At 49.4% G+C, this 22,490-nt stretch overlaps 1 protein-coding gene across 2 annotated transcripts in view; it reads left to right on the top strand.

Annotated features, from left to right (window-relative positions):
• The window catches only part of FTO (FTO alpha-ketoglutarate dependent dioxygenase), a 297,600-nt gene that overhangs the window by 103,182 nt on the left and 171,928 nt on the right, over nt 1-22,490 (top strand). For both annotated transcript variants that reach the window (XM_028126963.2, XM_028126962.2), the window contains 3 exons: nt 6,574-6,653; nt 10,019-10,162; nt 16,258-16,377. In XM_028126963.2, the coding sequence (XP_027982764.2) occupies nt 6,574-6,653; nt 10,019-10,162; nt 16,258-16,377 (344 nt within the window). The remainder of the gene's footprint in view (nt 1-6,573; nt 6,654-10,018; nt 10,163-16,257; nt 16,378-22,490) is intronic.

Raw genomic sequence — 22,490 nt, 5'->3', positions numbered from 1 at the left:
GGGACTGCTAGCGTGTACATCCATCTATTAGGGGTATGAAGACGCTCCAAAATGAGTGCGTGTGACGGCTGCACAACCCTCCACAGCTCAGGGAGTGCATGCAGTGGGCTTTCAGTGAGGGGTTGTTTGGTGTGTGAATCACATGTCAAGAGAGCGCTTTTGAAAAAAGGAAACGGAGGCTGAGAGAGGTGAAAAGACTTGTTCAAAGCAACAAACCTAGTCAAGCTCGTGTTTGAATCCAGGTTTTGCTGAGACCAAAGCTTCCTTCCACTGAACTATATTTCATATTCCTAAACATTTATAACCTCCCCAGCACCTCACACAGTACTTTGAATGTGGTAGTTGCTTAATAAGTAATTATTGAGTGAACGAGTGAACGAATGAAGCAAGGATTAGCTTTATTTTTAAATTTTATTTATTTTTTAAAAATGTCATGGCAGTACGTCTTGACCATCCAGGCAGAAGGAAATATTTACTCTGTTTTGGAAAGCTCCTGGCTGGAAATGTTTTGAAGTCCTTCCCCAGAACAGATGGCCTGATTCACCTAATATCTGGGTTTCTCCAGAGATACCTTCTAGCATCTTCCATGGTCCTCGGTTCCCTCAGTGACCAGTGCTTTAGCTTCTTCCTGTCTAGGCCAGATGCCCATGGGACATCACAGAATTTCCCAAATGGACACCATGTGTGGATCAGTCAGTACATTCTCTTCCAAACCTTTTGTGAGAGAACCACCAGAGGTAACAAAAACGTGTGGGTTTCTTGGAAGCCGAGGAGGATGTGTTCCTGTGAATCGTGTGATCCTTTCATTCTCGCATGTTTCACTCCGCCTGGCTGTATGTATTGGGATCATTCTGCATCTGGGTTGGGTGGGTGGAATTTTTTTTCTTTGGCCGGAAGCCTTAATATGCTGTCTTGGGCTCTCTACCTGTCTGACTCCTTAAAGTATGAGCAGTGGGAAAGAATTTTTCAGGCTTTTAATTTGACTGCCTATCCCATATTTATTCTTTGCCATAAAGACAGTGGAAGAATGACCATGAATGAAGCCCGTAAAAAAATGGACCCTCACGGAAGGCTTGAGCCCAGGACTAAACCAGGAACGCGTTTGACTTTCCTAAATCAGTCAGTCCCTGTAGCACAAGCATGTCAAACCCGCGGCTGGCGGGCCGCATGCCTCCTTCGGGCCGCGAGTTTGACATATTTCAAGGCCTGATTATAGAGCTCATGATGGATGATTCAGCAACCTCTTCCTGTGGAATAATTCTTCTAGGCTCAACAAACATTTTAAAATGCTTAAAAGGATATAAATGATAATCCTTAGTCAGTTTACTGTAGTGGCTTTGCCCTAAAATTCTTTCCCTGTAATTGGTCCCTGCACAGACTTTTTTCCTTATCTTTGTTCACGCTGTTCCCTCCACCCTGTCATGCTTTTCCCTTCATCTAGGTGTAGTATATCTCACCTACTGAGAGGTGACATTAAAAAAACTTAATGCCCATCCCTAACCGGTTTGGCTCAGTGGATAGAGTGTCGGCCTGCGGACTGAAGAGTCCCCGGTTCGATTCCGGTCAAGGGCATTGTACCTTGGTTGCGGGCACATCCCCAGTGGGGGGTGTGCAGGAGGCAGCTGATCGATGTTTCTCTCTCATAGATGTTTCTAACTCTCTATCTCTTTCCCTTCCTCTCTGTAAAAAATCAATAAAATATATTAAAAAAAAAAAAAGAAAATCTAGAGCAGTTTTACTCTAAAAAAAAACACCAACAACAAAAAAAAACAAAAACACACACCTTAATGCCCAGCGTGGCAGGGACACCAACCAGTCAGTGCGGGATTCATAAGTCCCCTCTGGACTGGAGTGATTGAGACAGAAGTCACATCTGACCTGCTGGCGGTGAGCTTTTAGGGAGCCGCTACCATGTTATATATGTTCTCGTACTGCCCACAGCGCTGAGTGCCTCGTGCACATATCGGGAACTTACCACGTATCGGACAGAACGTCCTTTCTTCCTCCCTGGGCATTAGTCAGGAACCATAGCCATCTTCCTCTATGGCCAAGGGGAAATGAGGTGGGCGATAGGAGTGAATAAAGAGGGAAGCCAAGCCAGGCCTGTGTTGCTCAGTGGTTGAGGGTCGACCTATCAACCAGGAAGTCACGGTTCCATTCCCAGTCAGGGCTTATGCTCAGGCTGTGGGCTCGATCCCCAATGTGGGGCGTGCGGGAGGCAGCCGATCAGTGATTCTCTCCCATCGTTGATGTTTCTATCTCTCTCTCCCTCTCCCTTCCTCTCTGAAATCAGTAAAACATCACCTTTTTAAAAAAGAGGGAAGTCAAAAAGTGTTCGAAGGATCAGGTCTTCGAGGCTTCCGTGGCTGCTTCTGTTTCACTCATCACCTTCATTGGGAAAGTGAGTAGAGGTGATGGGTCTCATACAAACGGGGAAAAGAATAAAACGACCCCATTCGGGTCGCCTGGCAGCGTGACCTCACCCCTTCTCCTGTCTCCATCACCCCGCCCCTCTGCCCGCCTGTCTCTTGGCAGCCAAATGGGATTAACGTTCTTTTCCCATATTTAGAAAGCAGAAATGAATGATTAACCTCAAGAATCTATTCTCTCCACAACCCAACAACAAACTAAGCATTCCAAGAAAGTTAATTAAAAAACACACACACTCAAGAGGGCGAGCTGTGTACCCTGAGGCCATCTTCACCTCTGTACTTGTTTTTGTAAGAGAGTTTGCACTCCCCTGGGAAAATTGTATTTGAGGAGAGATATACAAATCTAATGGGAGCTTCTCCGGCCCTCAGCGATGGCTGGGTGCCATGGTTTTTATTTGGGCAATGAGCACCTCTTTTCGGAGTCTCTCTTCATTGAACATTTTCCATTGGATCCTTCAAAAATAATGATACTTACTGTTCCATTTTAACTTGCTAAATACAAAAGTAGTGATATGTGTCATCCAGTTAAAGACGCCATGAATTTTAAGATGTCTCCAATTTCAGAGACGTAAACTAGGAAGGAAAATGTGTACCTTGGAATTGATGAACTATGGTGTGTAAGTCTTTGTAGAGAGTTTACAGACTGTAGGAAAGGGTAAAATCTATAGCATAGAAGGCCTGTGGTTGTGACGCAGTAAGGCGTCACGAACAAACAACCGGTCACCAGGAGGTGCATGGAGCACTTCTCCAGGCCAGGACTCGTGGCTTGTGTGGCGAGGTGAGGTCACACAGTGCTGGGGCGGGGGTGCGGGGGGCGTGGGGTGCATGGCAAAGAGGGCGCAGCAAGGTGGGCGGTGGGTGGGGGCGAGGAGTGCAGTGCGGGTCCCCAGGTGGCGAGCGAAGGTGCTCTCGGTGCGGGGGGGGTGAGGCGGGGGTGCATGCAGCTGGCCGCAGTGGGGGGAGGTGGAGCGTGGGGGAAGGGCACGAGCTGGGAGCGTCTTGGGGTGCCAGCAGCATCCACAGGGTGTGTGAGGCGTTGTGGGGCGGTAGACATGGCCCTGAAGGCAGGCTAGGCCTGGGGGACCTTACACACGCACGATTTAATCGGGCGCTGGGCCTCTAGTGGATAATAAAAATATATCATCATATCACCACCCAGAGAACCTATCAGTCATAACTTTTTAGTCTAACTCTTCTAGTGTTTCTTTCTATATGTGGTAATATATGTTTATTTCTTTTATATAATATTTTGTATCTTGTTTTTTCTTCAATATTCTTATGTCTTGACTATTTTTCCTTATTCAGGAATTCCTTGAAAACTGGGTTATTTGAAAGTGGCCTACATAGGAATCCCCGACTTTTGGCCATTTAACTCATTCCCAGTGTTTTGATGTCATGCATAAGGCTCCGGCGAACATCTGTGTACACCTCTCTTTGCACCCATGATTATTTCTTTTTTTTTTTAAAATATATTTTTATTGATTTCAGAGAGGAAGGGAGAGGGAGAGAGAGAGAGAAAACGTCAATGATGAGAGAGAATCATTGATTGGCTGCCTCCTGCCCCCCCTCCACGGGGATCGAGCCCGCAACCCAGGCATGTGCCCTGACCGGGAATCAAACCATGACCTCTGGTTCGTAGGTCGACGCTCAACCACTGAGGCACACCGGCCAGGTGCATCTGTTCTTGTATATGTGAGCTGGGTGGTCATGCTGCAGTGACCGTCCGAGTGACCGTAGGTGGAGCTCTCTTCACCCACCAATAGAGCACGCAGCGTTCATCAGCAAACCGCGAGCTTCTTGTCTATTTGTTTTGTCCAATCCATTCCACAAGCTCTGATTCCACTTGGGAACGGAGTCAGCCAGTTTGTAGCCATATTCTGAGATACAGACAGACAGACATAAGTAGCTCTGGCAAACAGACATCTTTTTTCATGTTTTCTTTCTAAAAATTATGAGGAGTCATCTTTTAAAGTTAGGAATATCTTTAGTATATCCCTTGAGAAGTTACAATCCATGAAGCTTGAGCCACTTTTAGAGTTTTACATAAATTAGAAGGTCATAAGTGAAAATTACAGAGTTGTTTCTGAAAGTCACAAAGGATTAGAGACAGTGGGGAGCAACGGAGAGTTTTTTGATTAGAGAGTTGCCAAGGATTTAAATAAAGTTACAAGCCTCTGAGTATTATTACTTCGAATGTTGTGTTTGCCACGTGGCCTGCGCCAGTCACTTGCCCTGCAGTGGAGCAGAACGCTTTACACATCTGTTCATTGAGGTGATTTTTTCTCTTACGATGTCTGTGGACCCTAGTCTCTTTATTTATTGATTTTAGAGAAAGAAAGAGGGGAGAAGAGAAAGAGAGAGGGAGAGGGAGGGGGGAGAAAGAGAGAGAGAAACATCGATTTGTAGTTCCACTTATTTATATATTTATTGGTTGATTCTTGTATGTGCTCTGATTGGGGATTGAACCAGCAACCTTGGTGTATCGGGGTGACACTCTAGCCAACTGAACTACCCAGCCAGGGCTTCAACTTTGTTTTAAGTAATGTTAGTAGCACATGCTTTTTGAGCCTTTACTTTTAATCTATCCGTGTCTTTATATTTAAAGTGAGTTTCTTATTGCCAACATAGAGTTGGCTCTTGTTTTTTCATCCCGTCTGGCAATCCCTGACTTTTAACTGGTATGTTTAGAGCATTGATGTTTAATGTCATTGTTGCTATAGTTGGGTTCATATCTCCCTTATTTGTTAATGTTTTTAAATTTGTTGCCCTTGTTCTTTGTTCTTATTGTTTTCTTTGGCCATCATTTCTGCAAAGAAAATTCTCTTTCTGTCATCCATCCCCTAAAACTCAAGTTTACTGTATGTTAAACTGCTTCATATTGTCGTATAGATTGTGGATGTTCTTTCTTTCTCTTTCTTTCTTTTTCTTTCTTCCTTTTTTATCGGCTCTTTTCTCTGTATGCTTCATTTGGGGTAGTTTCTATTTCTGTGTATTCCAGTTCACGATATTTTCTTCTGTAGTGTCTAAAGTGTTGTAAATCTCATTCAATGTGTTATTTTATTTCAGAAACGATATTTTTCCTTTTCAGAAGCTTTGTTTTATTTATATATTAAAGATACCTATATGAGAGAAAGTTGTATCTATCTTATGTGTTATATATCATATGACTTTCATTTCTCTCTTACGTTGATTTTTGAGTCGATACTGGACATTGCAAATTTTAATTGCTGGGTGTCTGATTTCATTAAACTCTTTTCAGTAGTGTGAGCCGATCTTTAAGGCTTGCTGTTAAGCTGTGAGGGATCTCCAGCAGCCTTTACCTTAGCTGACGTGTAATATGTCCAGGGAAGAAGTGTCTCTTCTCTGTATGGAACCCCCGTGTTGCTGGGGACAGTGCTATTCACGTCTCTCCTTTGTAATACCGGAAGTGCCCTCCTGTGTGGAGCTGGTACAGGTTTAGCCTGACATGTGGCATCATTCCTTAAAATACACAACTACTTGGCGATTGTTTTTGTTTTTTTTACCCCCGCTGCCTGTGGTTTCAGGCACATTCTTCCGCTGATGAACTCACCACCTACTCCATCCTTGGGTTCTGAGTCCATAGGCTTGAGTTCTGTTCTGAGAGCCAGAGCTTTGCAACATGCTGAGCTGGCTGGTTTGTTGCCTGGAAAATTGTTAGGGTAAACTTGATGCTTTGATTGGGAAGAGAAAGAGGCAGATTTTTCAGATGAAAGTTACTCGACCCCAAATGGCCTGAAAGAATTTCTGCTTCTTCTAAAATCACGGGTGGAGTTAGATCTGTCATGAGAAAGAGGATGAAGTTCAGTCCATGCATTTCCCTTGGTGGGGAATGGGCACCATAAGACTACAAGTAAGGAAGGAGACCAGACATCCCGGTTGTTAAGGACAGTCCTGGTGTATACCTGTTGTCCCGGGATAATTATTAATAACATCCCGTCTCACTCTTAAAAATGTCATGGTTTTGTGGGCCATTTTATTTATAAAGATGGTTTAAAGAATACAAAGTAATGTCGTTGTTTGCATGGTGGATTTGCTGTTTACTGTGTATTTGGGTTAAGCAGTATATAGTGACTAATAAGTGTGTGTGGTTTTGTTTTAATTTTTGGTATTTTTCCTGCAGATGACCTCAATGCCACCCACCAGCACTGCGTTTTGGCTGGCTTACCACCTCGGTTTAGTTCCACCCACCGAGTGGCAGAGGTAAGTGTAAATAGAAATGTGATTCAGACTTAATTGGATGTGGCAGTAGTGGTCGAATGAGCAATTTATCATAGAACTTTGGAAGAGCGTTTGATAGGAAAATTGCTTCCATCTACCTCGACTGCAGTCTCTGTTTACTTGCTTTTTTAGTGTTGAGTTGTGTTGGATAGTTTTAGAGAGTGGGTCACAGCGTGGGATAAGTATATTTTGCTTCTTTGGGGTTATATTTCTTGGCGAAGGTAAGTGCCTTTGGCAGGTGTTGCTAGTTGGAGGAGGCGTTTGTGCCTGTCAAGGTCAAGGGCAGGAGATGGCCAGAAGGAAGTGGGATGGGTTTGTGTGCGTGTGATGACCGGACCAGTTGGGTACGGAAACTGAAGAGATGAGGAAAACCCTTAGTCATAACCCGGGGTGCTGTGTGCTTCGTTAGGAAGGGGTCCAGAGAGCAGAGGAGGAGTCCTGAAAAGGATGGGAAGTTGACCTCTTTATCATACCAAAGTGTGAGAACGGGGGAAGGGGAAGGTAGTGGGGGGGAGGGATACAACAAAGTGGCAGGGAATACAAGACCTTTTCAGCCCAGGCCATGTGGCTCAGTGGTTGAGCATTGACCTGTGAACCAGGAGGTCATGATCCAGTTCTGGGTCAGGGCACGTGCCTGGGTTGTGGGCTTGACCCCCAGTAGGGGGCATGCAGGAGGCAGCCAATCCATGAATCTCTCTCATCATTGATGTTTCTCTCTCTCTCCCTCTCCCTTCCTCTCTGAAATTGCAAATATATGTTTAAAAGATCTTTTCAGTCCTGAGACCCTACAGGCAGTGTCATGTCTTTGGTAATCAAGCAGCGTTTCAGGGGGACTGGCCATGTTGCTGTGTGGCAGGGAGGGTGTGAGTATCTATTTCAACTAAGATGCCAGCATGCCCTTCAAGCAATCTCTCCATTTTCTCCTATCTTCCTATCCTCTCTCTTCTGTTCACTCATTCTCCTAAATATTTGACACTCAGGTTGCTTGGCTATTGTCAATAATGCTGTGAAGAGGAATGGTTGACAGGTTTGGTGTCCTCAAGCTGCTTACCGTGTGAGAGTGGGTAGAGTGCAGAACGGAGTGTAGCACCCAGCATGAGCTTCGTGCGTGAGGTGACATGTAGGAATGAGGGGATCTTAGGACAGTTGAGGACAGCTACTGGGCGAGGATTCGTGACTGGAGCAGGGTGGAAGTACCTGGGAGTATTGAGTGGCTGTGCTTGAACTGGATACCATGATGCCCTAAAGGCAGTATTAGCAGGTGAGGCTGGCTCCTGAATGAGACCAGCGTGTGAAAGAGCTGGAATGTCAGATTGGGTGATTATGCTTAAGTTGGTTGGGATATTGAGTATGTTGGTGGTGACATATTGGAGACGTCTTTAGGAAAATAAATGTGATAGAGATATCAGTTCAACCTGTTAGGATCTGAACTAAGGTAGTAGCAGCAGGGAAAAGGGAGACATTCCCGTGACTGATGGGAGACACCGTGTCAGACTTGGCAACTGGCCAACTAAAGTGGCGGGAGCAATGTAAGAGGGAATGGATGGAGGAATGAATGAACAAACAGATGAACAAATGAATGGATGAACTCTTTATTGGATGCTTTCCATGTGCCTAGCTCTTGGATGACTCTGGGTGTCCGGTGTGGGTGATTTGGGGATGACATTCCCGTTAGTATAAACAGAGATCTAGGACATCAGGGGAAGACAGTAGTTCGTCCAGTTCTGAACAGGTTGATGAGTTCAGCTCCATGTTTTGTTTTTTCTTGATAGCAGTTTGGAGCTTCCTTCCTTGTGCCCTCACACTCGGAGATCCTCCTACTAAAACACAGAAACTTTCTCCTTCCGAGGCGTTTCCACGTCACATTGTACAAAATGGCAGGAACTATGCAAAGAATTTCTGTGCCCGGAGGTTAGCTTTGAACATTATTGCTAAGGTATCAGTGTACATGACAAATCTATATATATAAAAGCCTAAGTGATGGTTATGACTGGCTGACTGGCTGGTAGCTATGATGCGCACTGACCACCAGGGGGCAGATGCTCAATGCAGGATTTGCCCCCGGTGGTCAGTGTGCACCCACAGCCAACCTCTCATGGCCAGCCAACCTCCTATGGTTCTCCCCTTCCCCCCACCCCTGCAGGCAGGCCCAATTGGCCCTGATTGGGACTGGGCAAGACAGTCCCAATTGGCCCCTGTCGCCGGCCAGGCCGAGGGACCCCACCTTGCACGAATTCGTGCACTGGGCCTCTAGTATTAAAATAAAACCACTTTAGGGATCTATGTCCCTCGTTGTGTCTAAGGGGTCTTTAGAGCTCGCTGTTTATCCTTCTAAGAAATCATCTCATATAAACAGACGATGCCCAGGCCATCGGCTTCCTCTCCCTGCCATCATTCAAAGCAGGAGTTTGCCCACATGACCTGTTTTGCTCCCACAGACTGGAGAGGGATGGCCTAGTTATCGATGCCCCTGTGATACCCAGGTTCTAAGTCTCGCCTTGGGTCTTGAGGGCAACAGCCACAGAGTCCCCATTACTTGAAGAATCTGTTCTGCCGAGGACTGCCATTGCAGAAAAGGGAAGCGGGTTCCTTGCTCTGTGTTTATAGCTGTAGTTTTTTCCTGCCTTTGCTGCTCCGTTTTGTGTAGGTTTGAGCCAGTCCTACACCCTGGTTACCTTTCTTTCACGTTAGGTTCAGGGCACTTGAGATAAAGTCGGTGTCCTTGACTTCTTGGTTAATTAGTTATTCATCCAATAACTACTTATTAAATAACTTTCTTTTACATCTAGGACCCATACAAATATATGTATACATACAGGGTCTTAGCCTGAGAGAGCCTACTGTTCAGTTTGAGATTTGAGGCCTACATAATAAAAGAAAGATGAGTGGCCCAGGTGAGGACAAGCTGGTAGCACAGAGCCCAGTGGGCATGCCAATGTAGTAATTCTTTTTAAATGTTTTTTAAAAAATCCTCACCTGAAGGTATGTTTTTATTGATTTTTGAGCGAGAGGAAGGGAGGAGAGAGAAAAAAGAGAATCAATGTGAGAGAGAAACATTGGTTGGTTGCCTGTCATATGCACCTTGACCAGGGATCAAACACACAACCTGGATATGTGCCCTGACTGGGAGTTGAACCCATGACCTTTCAGTGTGTACTGGACAGTGCTCCAGCCAACTGAGCCACACTGGCCAAGGTCACTGTAGTAATTATGAAGTGAAGGAGTATAGGCTGAGCTGTGGGGGTGACAGGTGAATGTACAGAAAGGGGTACATGTGAATAGTCCTAAGAAGAGACATGGCAAATTTGGGATTTACTCATAATCTGGATTTCTTGGTCTCTCTACAGTGCTCGACGGGGACCCTGGATTACATCTTACAGCGCTGCCAGCTGGCTCTGCAGAATGTCGGCGATGTGACAGATAGTGGGGGTGTCGCCCTGAAGTCCTTGGAGCCTGCGGTTTTGAAACAAGGAGAAGAAATCCACAATGAGGTGAGGACTTTAAAGAACTGTGAAGGGTCTGAGATCCCTTCCTATGTGCAGACTCACAAGTTAAGCTGCCATAGTTTCAGGCGAGTGTAAGACACACGACTCCCAGAGACAAGCGCAGTTGATTACTTACAACAGCAGCCGTCGCCAGAGTATCAGCATTTCTGTGCCAGGCCTCCAAGCCTCTGTTCCCACAGGGCAGTGCAAAGTGGGCCAGATAGCATGTGCACGTGGAGAGATTGCGTTATAGAAGAGGAACCTGAGCTGAGGGAGCCCGAGTCTTTTATAATAGGCAGTGAGCTGAGGGAACCCGAGTCTTTTATAATAGGCAGTGATCTGAGGGAGCCCGAGTCTTTTATTATAGGCAGTGAGCTGAGGGAACCCGAGTCTTTTATTATAGGCAGTGAGCTGAGGGAGCCCGAGTCTTTTATTATAGGCAGTGAGCTGAGGGAGCCCGAGTCTTTTATAATAGGCAGTGAGCATGCCTGACCTTTGCTCCAGATCAAGACTCTGTCTTTATTCTCTCAGGCTGTTAGCAAACCCGCCCTTTGTTCCGGAAGGAGGAACGATGTCTTCCAAGCCCATACAAACATCTACACCAACATCCTTGCAATGAGAGCCTGAAACAAGGGACAGTCAGGTCCTTGCCTACAACGCAGATGCACAGGAGACCCAGGAAGAACAGTTTCCCAACAAAGCTGATGGAGTTGAGGGTGGACCATAGGAGCTGTGTCAGTGCCTTGCTCTCTGTTCATTAGTTCCAATTCTGAAGTCTGTGAGACCCGCAGGTCTGGATCTCATGAGTCAGTTTTGCAAACTTTACTGTTCTCATTAGTACCCTTTCAATTTTTTCTTCATCTTTGGACAATATACACTGAGTGGCCAGATTATTATGATCTCTGAATGCATAATAATCTGGCCACTCAGTGTATATCATCATATATAATAAAAGGCTAATTGCAAATTGTCCCGTCCACCAGGAGTTTGACCAGCAGGTAGGCTGGCCAACCGCCCATGTCCCTTCCCCCTGGCCAGGCTGGCTGGACCCCACCCATGCACGAATTCATGCACCGGGCCTCTAATATATGTACACACACTGAGTGGCCAGATTATTATGCGTTCAGAGATCATAATAATCTGGCCACTCAGTGTATATCTATATTTATGTCTATCTATATCTATGTCTATATATAGATAATATAGATATAGATATGTGTGTGTGTGTGTGTGTGTGTGTGTGTTTTTAATCTATTTAATGCAGCTTTTAAATCAACTCATCTTTACATAGATGCATGTCTTTAAGGAGGAAGCTTCACATTTCCACTGGAAGTGGAAAGCCGGTATCACCAGCCAAAAGAAAAAGGAACCAGAAGAACATGCCCGGTGAAAACAGAGCCATGCCATTAATTCCAGCAGCTGGTCTTGCCAGGAGAAGGCTCTGAGCCTAAAGTCTGCATTCTTTATGTTAAGAAGGGAAATTAGGGCACAGCCTCATACATTTTCTAAAAGTCATTGAATTCTACACATGAAATGGGTGGATTTTGTGGTGGGTAATTTAAACCTCAAAAAAACACACAAAACAACCCCCCGAAAAAACAAAAACAACAACGACCCAACTATTAAAAGGAAAAAAGAGTTTACCAAGTGGTAGAAAATTATTGAAGATCATGACCAGTCTGAGACCTTCTCTTTGGTGTAATTGGAAGGCTTGATGGAGAATTTGGAATACAGGAATGTTCATATTGCTTTTCCCCCCAATAAATAATAACCGAACTGTGCCAGGCACTCTTCTGGGTGCTTTAGGATAGATTGGTAAAGAAAGTAGGGAAGTGACAATAAATAATAAAGATAACACATTGGTTAATTACTCAGTATGTTAGGTATTTATCAGTGCTATAAAAACCCAGTCAGCGCAAGGTGATAGAGATCGGTAAGGAGAGAACATTCCACTGAGAAGACGTCCTCTGAGCAGAGACTTGAAGGAGGTGAGGGAGTGAGCCTGCTGGATGTCTGAGGAACAGCGTTAGGGAAGAGGGAACAGCCAGTGCAGACCGTGTTCAGGACTGGTCAGATGTGAGCGGCAGGAGTGAGGCTGTGAGTTCCAGGAGATGCGTTCCCAGAGATGGTGCCCGGAAGGTTTGAAGGCCCCTAGGAAGGACAGGGACTTCCCTTCTCACAGCTTGGGAAACGTTGCCATCATTTGCAGACCCCACGGCAAAGGAACTCTGCCTTTCAGGGAAACATGAGCTGCTCCTAAGCTGAGCCAAACCCAGGACTGACTCTCTTTCCTTCATTGTGCCTGGGCAGTGTCCACTTCTCTCCCATCTGTCCTGGCCAGAGGCGTTGCTGATGGCTGGCACTGGAGGCCCCGGTGACCACACTGAATTAGACTTGGGAGCAAAGTTATGTCTTTCTCCACATTTGCAGTGAAGAAAATTTTATCTGGAAGGTAGTTATTTCCTTCTCTAAACACCTTGCTATTTTAGGAGTTGGACTGGCAGAATGGACGCCCTCGTTCCCATGCATATGGGCTATTTTCTTCCCTGTCTTTTCTGGTCTTCGTCTGTGACTCTGATGTTTCGTTATCCCCAACGGGATGGGGGAAATCTATAAAATCACAGTGTTTACCTGGAATATTGTCATCTGAGCGCATCTGCTTCAGAAAGTGGTTGGCCGCCTTTGCCATTGTATATGTTAGCGACGTGGGGCAGCGATAGATCAGAAACCTTGCTGCTCTGAGGCTAGCCCACGATTGGACGGAGGGAGAGAACTAAATCTCAATAGCGTGCGTTCCAGTCTTCTCCACCCCCATCTTTCATTCTTCAAGGTCATCTCCTTACGTAGGAATCAAATCCATATGTCCGGGCACACCGTCAGACCCTTCTTTCTCCGTCCAAGTTGGCCAGGGATTAAGCGCTCGCAGGCCCAGCCTCTGCTGGGTCCTGTTGTGAGAGCATGGGAGTCCGTGCAGTTACCCCGGTCCTGGTGGTTTGCTTTGCCCCGTCTTAAGGGCCACATGCCTTTGCTGGACTAATGAGCGGGCCGAGTCCCTGGTGTGACGTGCGGCAGGCTTCCAGGCTGTGCGGGCTCAGAGGTGGCCTGTTTTCCTTGTCTTAGATCGTTTCCAACTAAGCAATGTGGGAACGTTGGGATTGGAACCAAATCCACAAGAAGATAGATATTTTTTGCAACTTAACATGTTTAGAAAAGGTTTTTGTTATAAGCAGGATTTTCCTCTGTGTTCTTTAAAAATATATATTTTTATTTGTTTCAGAGAGGAAGAGTGGGAGAGAGAGATAGAAACATCAATGATGAGAGAGAATCATCGATTGGCTGCCTCCTGCACGGTCTGAGCCTGCAACCCAGGCATGTGCCCTGACTGGGAATCGAACTATGACCTCCTGACTCATAGGTCGATGCTCAACCACTGAGCCACACTGGCCGGGCTTCCTCTGAGTTCTTGAATCGTTTGTTGTCCTTATGGGAAATGGGAATGTGGAGTGCAGCCTCTTTGCCTGGCCAGTTTCCTCTAGGAGCAGGTGTTAGCCCGTGACACCCTTCGTTCTCGTCTTGTTCTGATCAGAGCTGTTGAAAGGGCCCTCACAGGGCAGCTCTTTTAGATTGGTCCTTAGCATCTCGGAGGTTTCCTCCGCGATTGCAATGAGCTATCGACCCCACTGGCCACGTTCACGCATCTCGTGAAGGAACTCCTTCAGTTGACCTGGGATCAAATCAAGAGCCCACACTCACTTGGCTGAAGAGAAAGTCGGCGCCATTTGCTCACTTGCGAGAGTCCAAAATAGGATTTCAGAATCGCCTAAGCTTCGCTCTCTTTATGGCGAAGTGCCCGTGGCCAAGTCGGTGCAGGTGGTGGGTGGATTCTGTTTCTTCCTCCCCTTCAGACTTCTCCTAGACGTTTTAGGACAAAAGTTCACCTGGATTGATCTCTTTTTAAAAATAATTCTTTCTTGCTGAAAGTATTACATGTGTCCACCTTTCCCCTCCATTAACCCCCTCCAGCCGGCCCTCACCCCCCACCCCAGGTCCTCTCTTTTTTGGCTGTTCTGCGGAGAGGGCAGGGATGGGTTAGTGAAGAAGGGTATAGAGATGGGCTTTTGGGTCACACCATGGTGAGCATGTTTTCCTGTGATGGCTCAGGGGTCTTTTCAAGATCCCACAGGGCCCTTAGGGTGTCAGCATGCCTTCTGATCCCTGTGGGCGTTCGAGTGAGTTTCCTGTAAGTGGGTGATGGGAACCTGGGAGATGGTGTGTAAGCATCACGAATTCTGAGAGGGCCGCCCTGCTGCTCACATGCTTGGGGATCAGCATCCCCCGGGAGGGTCCTTGGCCACTGTCAGCAGCGCCCCTCCTGCTGGCTTGTCTCTGATTTCTATTCAGGTAGCTGTGAGCCCCCCTCCCCCCGCCAGAGGGACCAGACTCTGGGGACCGGATGGAGACCCTACTCCAGGCACGGCCAGAACTTTATCTGTCCGTCAGTAGGGTTAGACTGATTTGTTTTAGCCCTGATCTAAGAAGGCTTCCGTTCTATTCTGGGTCCTCACCCTTTGGTTTGTGTGCAATGTCCACCCCACAGCTCCTTTATCATCCCCAGAGTTTAGGGGGGTGGGTAGTAGGGGGTGGGACCCAGCATTTATAAAAAATATATTGTTTTCTAACTCAAACTCTGAATCAAGAAGCTAGAATTTATTTATTTAATTTTTTTTGGCCTCCTTAATTAATTTTAAGAAAGGAGCCAGCAATTTCTCTTGGCAGTGGGGGAACTGGTGAGGGTGGCATTTGATTACAATCCTGTAGTATTTTTCTCTCCACAACACTGAAATGAAAAGGTCGGATTATGGAGTGGGATAAAGTGCGTGCCAGTGGCTCTGATGCCCACCAAGATTGTATCTCACGGGCACCACTTCCACGCACGGGTAGAGCTCTGTTGGGAGTAAGTGGCCGGCTTCATGAGAGAGGTGTGGGCACGAGTGGGCATGGAGCTTGGACGTTGTCCTGCTCAGGGAGTATGACTGTGCGGTCTTGAAGTCCTAGGCCTTATACCCTGTTCACTTCCTATTCTCAGCATCTAGCAAGCGCCTGGCATGTTGTAGGTCATGCATTATTAACCCACTTACTCCTCACCGCAAACCTACGTGGTCATTATTTGCCGTAGAGGGTCATAGGAAGGAAAGAATATTGTTAGTGTTTTTGCCGCTCTTTGTACCTGTTGTCATTTGCCCAATGCTGAAAGTGACCATTTGCGTGGCTCCGTGGGGCTGATTTCTGCAAGCCTTCGTAGTTAATTTCACGCTGTTTAGTTGTGTGGTGACATGGGATAGCATTTATCACCAGCTCCTCCTGGCCCACAGCTAACCTCTTTGTTTATTTTATTTTTTACTTATTTATTTAAAATATTTTTTATTGATTTTTTTTTAGAGAGAGAGAGGAAGAAAGAAAGACAGAGACAGAAACATCGATGAGAGAAAAACATCATCGGCTGCCTCCTGCACGCACGCCCCCTACTGGGGATGGAGCCCACGACCCAGACATGTGCCCTGCCTGGGGAATTAAACCGGTGACCTCTTGGTTCCTGGGTCAATGCTCAACCACTGAGCCACACCAGCCGGGCATTTTTTTGTTTGTTTTAAATCGGAGAAATTTCAAATGCATATCTCCGCATACGTGTCTGTATTTTGGGCTTCGTGCTAATCTCTAAGAAAGATACCGAATAAAAGCATACTTTGATGATATCTTCCCCGTCACACGTAGTGCAGGCTGCTGCACACTCAAGGATCTCAGTATTTGTAGTTGATTGACTTATAGCCGCCTCACGTCTGACCGGCGGATGTGATTGCAAATCCCTCCCCAGCCTGGGCCGGGCCGGGCCGTGCCCCTGAGCATGGAGACCACCCTGCCCTGGCTTTGCAGAGACGCTCCGGAGGCTGCACGTCGCACTGGGCACTGGGCAGGCTGGCTCCTCCCCCCTTCCTCCTCCTCTGCTGTGAAGTTCCTGTAGGAGGACGGAGCGATGAAGCCCTTGTCCTTGACCGTCCGTCACAAGGGCCTTGTAACCACCCCCTGGTCTTTGCCGTCCGCAGGTCGAGTTCGAGTGGCTGAGACAGTTTTGGTTTCAAGGCAGTCGACCCCGGAAGTGCACCGACTGGTGGTGCGAGCCCATGGCTCGGCTGGAGGAGATGTGGCGGAAGATGGAAGGGGCGGTAAGTGCGCCGTGTACATTCTCCGCAGCCCGGGCCGCGTGGGTAAACACATGTGTCACTCTTCCGAATGATGGAATTAGGTTACTTTCGGGAAGGTAACGGGACAGCCAGGATTTTGTCAGTGTGACCTCGGTTCAATTGAATAAATGTCCTTTGAACATCTCCTTCCCATAAGGCACTGTGTTAGACACTCAAGGAAATGCTAGTAAGGATGGGGGGAGAACAGTGTAACAATAATATCTAACATACATGTGTCTGCACTTGTATATGCACCAGCATTATTCAAAGGGGTTTCCCTCTACTAACTTTTTAGCTTCTTTCAACAGTCCCATGAGCCACAGAAACTGTGGTGAGCCTTAATTTCTATTTTTTTTCCATTTTTTTATTAAGGTATTATATGGGTACATATCTTACCATTGCCCCCCCCCCCTCACTCCCATACATGCCCTCACCCCCCAGAGTTTTGCGTCCATTGGTTATGCTTATGTGCATGCATACAAGTCCTTCGGTTGATCTCTTATCTCCCCCACCTCTCCCTAACCTTCCCGCTGTAATTTGACATTCTGTTTGATGCTTTACTGTCTCTATCTTTTTGTTCAACAGTTTATAATTTTCTTTATTATCCATAAATGAGTGAGATCATGTGGTATTTTTCTTTCATTGACTGGCTTATTTCACTTAGCATAATGTTCTCCAATTCCATCCAGGTTGCTGCAAATGGTAAGAATTCCTTCTTTTTTATGGCAGCATAGTATTCCATTGTGTAGATGTACCACAGTTTTCTGATCCAGTCATCTGCTGACGGGCACCTAGGCTGTTTCCAAATCTTAGCTATGGTGAATTGTGCTGCTATGAACATAGGGGTGCATAGGTCCTTTCTTATTGGTGTTCCAGTTTCTTAGGATATATTCCTAGGAGTGGGATTACTGGGTCAAATGGGAGTTCCATTTTCAGTTTTTTGAGGAAACTCCATACTGTTCTCCACAGTGGCCTGCACCAGTCTGCATTCCCACCAGCAGTGCACGAGGGTTCCTTTTTCTCCGCATCGTCGCCAACACTTGTCGTTTGTTGATTTGTTGATGATAGCCATTCTGGCAGGTGTGAGATGGTACCGCATTGTTGTTTTGATTTGCATCTCTCAGATAATTAGTGACTTTGAGCATGTTTTCATATGTTTCTTGGCCTTCCTTCTGTCTTCTTTTGAAAAGATTCTATTTAGATCCGTTGCCCATTTTTTTATTGGATCATTTATCTTCCTTTTATTAAATTGTATAAGCTGCCTATAGATGTTGGAGATTAAACCTTTATCAGTGATAACATTTGCAAATATGTTCTCCCATACAGTGGGATTTCTTGTTGTTTTGTTGATAGTTTCTTTTGCTGTAAAAAAGCTTTTTATTTTGATGTAGTCCCATTTGTTTATTTTCTCTTTAGCTTCCATTGCCCTAGGGGCAGTATCAGTGAAGAAGTTCTTTCGGCATATGTCTGAGATTTTGCTGCCTGTGGATTCCTCTAGTATTTTTATGGTTTCCCGTCTTATGTTTAAGTCCTGTATCCATTTTGAGTTTATTTTTGTGTATGATGCAAGTTGGTGATCTAGTTTCATTTTTTTGCATGTATCTGTCCAATTTTCCCAACACCATTTATTGAAGAGACTGTCTTGACTCCATTGTATGTTCATGCCTCCTTTGTCAAATATTAATTGAGCATAGTGGTTTGGGTTGATATCTGGATTCTCTATTCTGTTCCATTGATCTATATGTCTGTTCTTGTGCTAGTACCATGCTGTTTTGAGAATAGTGGCTTTGTAATACAGCTTGAAATCTGGTATTGAGATCCCTCCTACTTTATTCTTCTTTCTCAGGATTGCTGTGGCTATTTGGGGTCTTTTTTATTCCAGATGAATTTTTGGAGAGTTCTTTCTAGGTCTGTGAAATATGCCGTTGGTATTTTAATGGGGAGTGCATTGAATCTATAGATTGCTTTGGGTAGTATGGACATTTTAATGATGTTGATTTTACCAATCCATGAACATGGTATCTTCTTCCATCTGTTTACGTCTTCCTCTATCTCTTTTTCAGTGTCCTGTAGTTTTCCGCGTATAGGTCTTTTGAGCCTTAATTTCTAGATGGGAACATCGAGGCCTAGAGAAATGAGTGCCTCGCCCAAGATCCCCCAGCGCCCAAGGTCCCCCAGCACCCAAGTTCCCCCAACGCCCAAGATCCCCCAGCGCCCAAGATCCCCCAGCGCCCAAGGTCCCCCAACGCCCAAGTTCCCCCAACGCCCAAGGTCCCCCAGCGCCCAAGATCCCCCAGCGCCCAAGGTCCCCCAGCGCCCAAGGTCCCCCAACGCCCAAGTTCCCCAGCGCCCAAGTTCCCCAGCGCCCAAGATCCCCCAGCGCCCAAGTTCCCCCAACGCCCAAGTTCCCCCAACGCCCAAGGTCCCCCAGCGCCCAAGTTCCCCCAGCGCCCAAGATCCCCCAACGCCCAAGTTCCCCCAGCGCCCAAGATCCCCCAGCGCCCAAGTTCCCCCAGCGCCCAAGGTCCCCCAGCGCCCAAGATCCCCCAGCGCCCAAGATCCCCCAGCGCCCAAGATCCCCCAGCGCCCAAGTTCCCCAGCGCCCAAGTTCCCCCAGCGCCCAAGGTCCCCCAACGCCCAAGTTCCCCAGCGCCCAAGGTCCCCCAGCGCCCAAGGTCCCCCAGCGCCCAAGTCCCCCAACGCCCAAGTTCCCCAGCGCCCAAGGTCCCCCAGCGCCCAAGGTCCCCCAGCGCCCAAGGTCCCCCAGCGCCCAAGTTCCCCCAGCGCCCAAGATCCCCCAGCGCCCAAGGTCCCCCAGCGCCCAAGGTCCCCCAGCGCCCAAGGTCCCCCAGCGCCCAAGTTCCCCCAGCGCCCAAGGTCCCCAGCGCCCAAGGTCCCCCAGCGCCCAAGTTCCCCCAGCGCCCAAGGTCCCCAACGCCCAAAGTCCCCCAACGCCCAAGTCCCCCAACGCCCAAGTCCCCCAGCGCCCAAGGTCCCCAACGCCCAAGGTCCCCCAGCGCCCAAGTCCCCCAACGCCCAAGTTCCCCCAGCGCCCAAGGTCCCCCAACGCCCAAGATCCCCCAGCGCCCAAGGTCCCCCAGCGCCCAAGTTCCCCCGAGCCCAAGTTCCCCCAACGCCCAAGTTCCCCCAGCGCCCAAGTTCCCCCAACGCCCAAGTTCCCCCAGCGCCCAAGATCCCCCAACGCCCAAGTTCCCCCAGCGCCCAAGATCCCCCAGCGCCCAAGGTCCCCCAGCGCCCAAGGTCCCCCAGCGCCCAAGATCCCCCAGCGCCCAAGATCCCCCAGCGCCCAAGATCCCCCAGCGCCCAAGTTCCCCCAACGCCCAAGATCCCCCAGCGCCCAAGTTCCCCCAGCGCCCAAGTTCCCCCAACGCCCAAGATCCCCCAACGCCCAAGATCCCCCAACGCCCAAGATCCCCCAGCGCCCAAGGTCCCCCAGCGCCCAAGGTCCCCCAACGCCCAAGGTCCCCCAGCGCCCAAGTTCCCCCAGCACCCAAGGTCCCCAACGCCCAAGTTCCCCCAGCACCCAAGGTCCCCAACGCCCAAGTTCCCCCAACGCCCAAGGTCCCCAACGCCCAAGTTCCCCCAGCGCCCAAGTTCCCCAGAGCCCAAGATCCCCCAACGCCCAAGGTCCCCCAGCGCCCAAGGTCCCCCAGCGCCCAAGTTCCCCCAGCGCCCAAGGTCCCCCAACGCCCAAGTCCCCCAACGCCCAAGTCCCCCAGCGCCCAAGGTCCCCAACGCCCAAGGTCCCCCAGCGCCCAAGTTCCCCCAACGCCCAAGTTCCCCCAGCACCCAAGGTCCCCAACGCCCAAGGTCCCCCAGCGCCCAAGTCCCCCAGCGCCCAAGGTCCCCAACGCCCAAGTTCCCCCAGCACCCAAGGTCCCCAACGCCCAAGTTCCCCCAACGCCCAAGGTCCCCAACGCCCAAGTTCCCCAGCACCCAAGATCCCCCAACGCCCAAGATCCCCCAGCGCCCAAGGTCCCCCAGCGCCCAAGATCCCCCAGCGCCCAAGGTCCCCCAGCGCCCAAGGTCCCCCAACGCCCAAGTCCCCCAACGCCCAAGTCCCCCAACGCCCAAGGTCCCCCAACGCCCAAGGTCCCCCAGCGCCCAAGTCCCCCAACGCCCAAGGTCCCCCAGCGCCCAAGTTCCCCCAACGCCCAAGATCCCCCAGCGCCCAAGTTCCCCCAGCGCCCAAGGTCCCCCAACGCCCAAGATCCCCCAGCGCCCAAGATCCCCCAGCGCCCAAGATCCCCCAGCGCCCAAGTTCCCCAGCGCCCAAGTTCCCCCAGCGCCCAAGGTCCCCCAACGCCCAAGTCCCCCAGCGCCCAAGGTCCCCCACCGCCCAAGGTCCCCCAGCGCCCAAGTCCCCCAACGCCCAAGTTCCCCAGCGCCCAAGGTCCCCCAGCGCCCAAGGTCCCCCAGCGCCCAAGTCCCCCAACGCCCAAGATCCCCCAACGCCCAAGATCCCCCAGAGCCCAAGTTCCCCCAGCGCCCAAGTTCCCCCAGCGCCCAAGTTCCCCCAGCGCCCAAGGTCCCCAGAGCCCAAGTTCCCCCAGCGCCCAAGTCCCCCAGCGCCCAAGTCCCCCAGCGCCCAAGGTCCCCAACGCCCAAGGTCCCCAACGCCCAAGGTCCCCCAACGCCCAAGTTCCCCAACGCCCAAGGTCCCCCAGCGCCCAAGTTCCCCCAGCGCCCAAGTCCCCCAACGCCCAAGTCCCCCAACGCCCAAGGTCCCCCAACGCCCAAGGTCCCCAACGCCCAAGGTCCCCCAACGCCCAAGTTCCCCAGCGCCCAAGGTCCCCCAGCGCCCAAGGTCCCCCAGCGCCCAAGGTCCCCCAGCGCCCAAGGTCCCCCAGCGCCCAAGTCCCCCAGCCAGCGGCCTGGCGAGATGGAAACCCAGGCAGTCCTGCTCTGCAGCGTGTGCCCGGACCATCCCCTTCGTGAACAAGGAGGGAGACATGGAGCGCCAGGTGTTGCGTTAGCTTACGTGAAACCCTGTGAGGGAGGCTTTCACAGACCAGAGGCGGGAGGCCTGGGTTCAGACCCGGGAGCTGGCACTGCTGTGAAGCTGCGGAGGTGGCTTTTGGGGAGTTTGGATGAAGAGGCATAGGGTCAGGTCCGGCACGCGGGGGGGAATTTAGGCTCCAGCAACTGCACAAACAAGATCAGAAGTGGGGGTGGGAGGGTAGCATGAGACAAGGAATTCAGGGGACGTGGCGGGAAATGTAGCGGGAAGGCTTAGAGGCCACGTGGAGGGCTTGAATCAGGTCGCCATTGAACTAATAGTAATCACAGCAAATACGTACATGATACTAAGTACAGGACAGATCCTAAATGCTTCGTACGTAACTTATTTAACTTGTAGGACAGCCCCATAAAGTAGGTGTCATTTCCCTCTGCTTGACAAACGAGGACACCAAAGCATAAAAGGGCCACATCACCTCCTCAAGGTCATTGACGCTAAGTGGGGAGCTGGGATTTGAACTCAGGGAGGCCGGCTCCAGGCGCCTCACCACCCGCCTCCGTGCAGTCGAACTTGGAGGCCAGCTGAGATTGCGCCCCTGCACAGACTTTGAAATGCGCCGGAAACAACTCACCTGCACAAAACGGGTCGCTGTTGCTAACCTCCATTTGCTAATCACAAAAATAGCACGTCGCCACCCTGGAGGGGCCCCGGGTGGAAAGTCGGGGTCAGAATCCAGAGGTCCCTGCCTTCCAGACGGCTCCTCAGATCTGTACACCAGGCTGCCCAGGGAGGGCTGTCTGAGGAAGGGATGCTGTAACCCTGCTTGTGAGTCCCGAGAGCATCGCAGACACGGGGCTCTCCGCGGAAAGGGAGCCGTGCAGAACGGGGCGTCGTAAACCCGAGCTGGAGGTAATGAGAAGTCCACGCTCCGTCTCCTCCGTGAGTTCTGTGGCTGCAGTTGGCATGTGCAGCCTGCGCGCCGTGTCTGTGGGATGGGTATTTTTATGGGATGGACATATAAAGGCAGCTTCACTTTCAGGCCTTTTTTTTTTTTTTTATCCTGGCTTTGTCCATGTACATCCAAGTTTGAACTTCTTTATTTGCTGAACCTGAG

The sequence above is a fragment of the Eptesicus fuscus genome, chromosome 21, assembly GCF_027574615.1.
Source record: "Eptesicus fuscus isolate TK198812 chromosome 21, DD_ASM_mEF_20220401, whole genome shotgun sequence".
Classification (NCBI taxonomy): Eukaryota; Metazoa; Chordata; class Mammalia; order Chiroptera; family Vespertilionidae; genus Eptesicus; species Eptesicus fuscus.
This window is presented reverse-complemented; position numbering and strand designations above follow the sequence as displayed.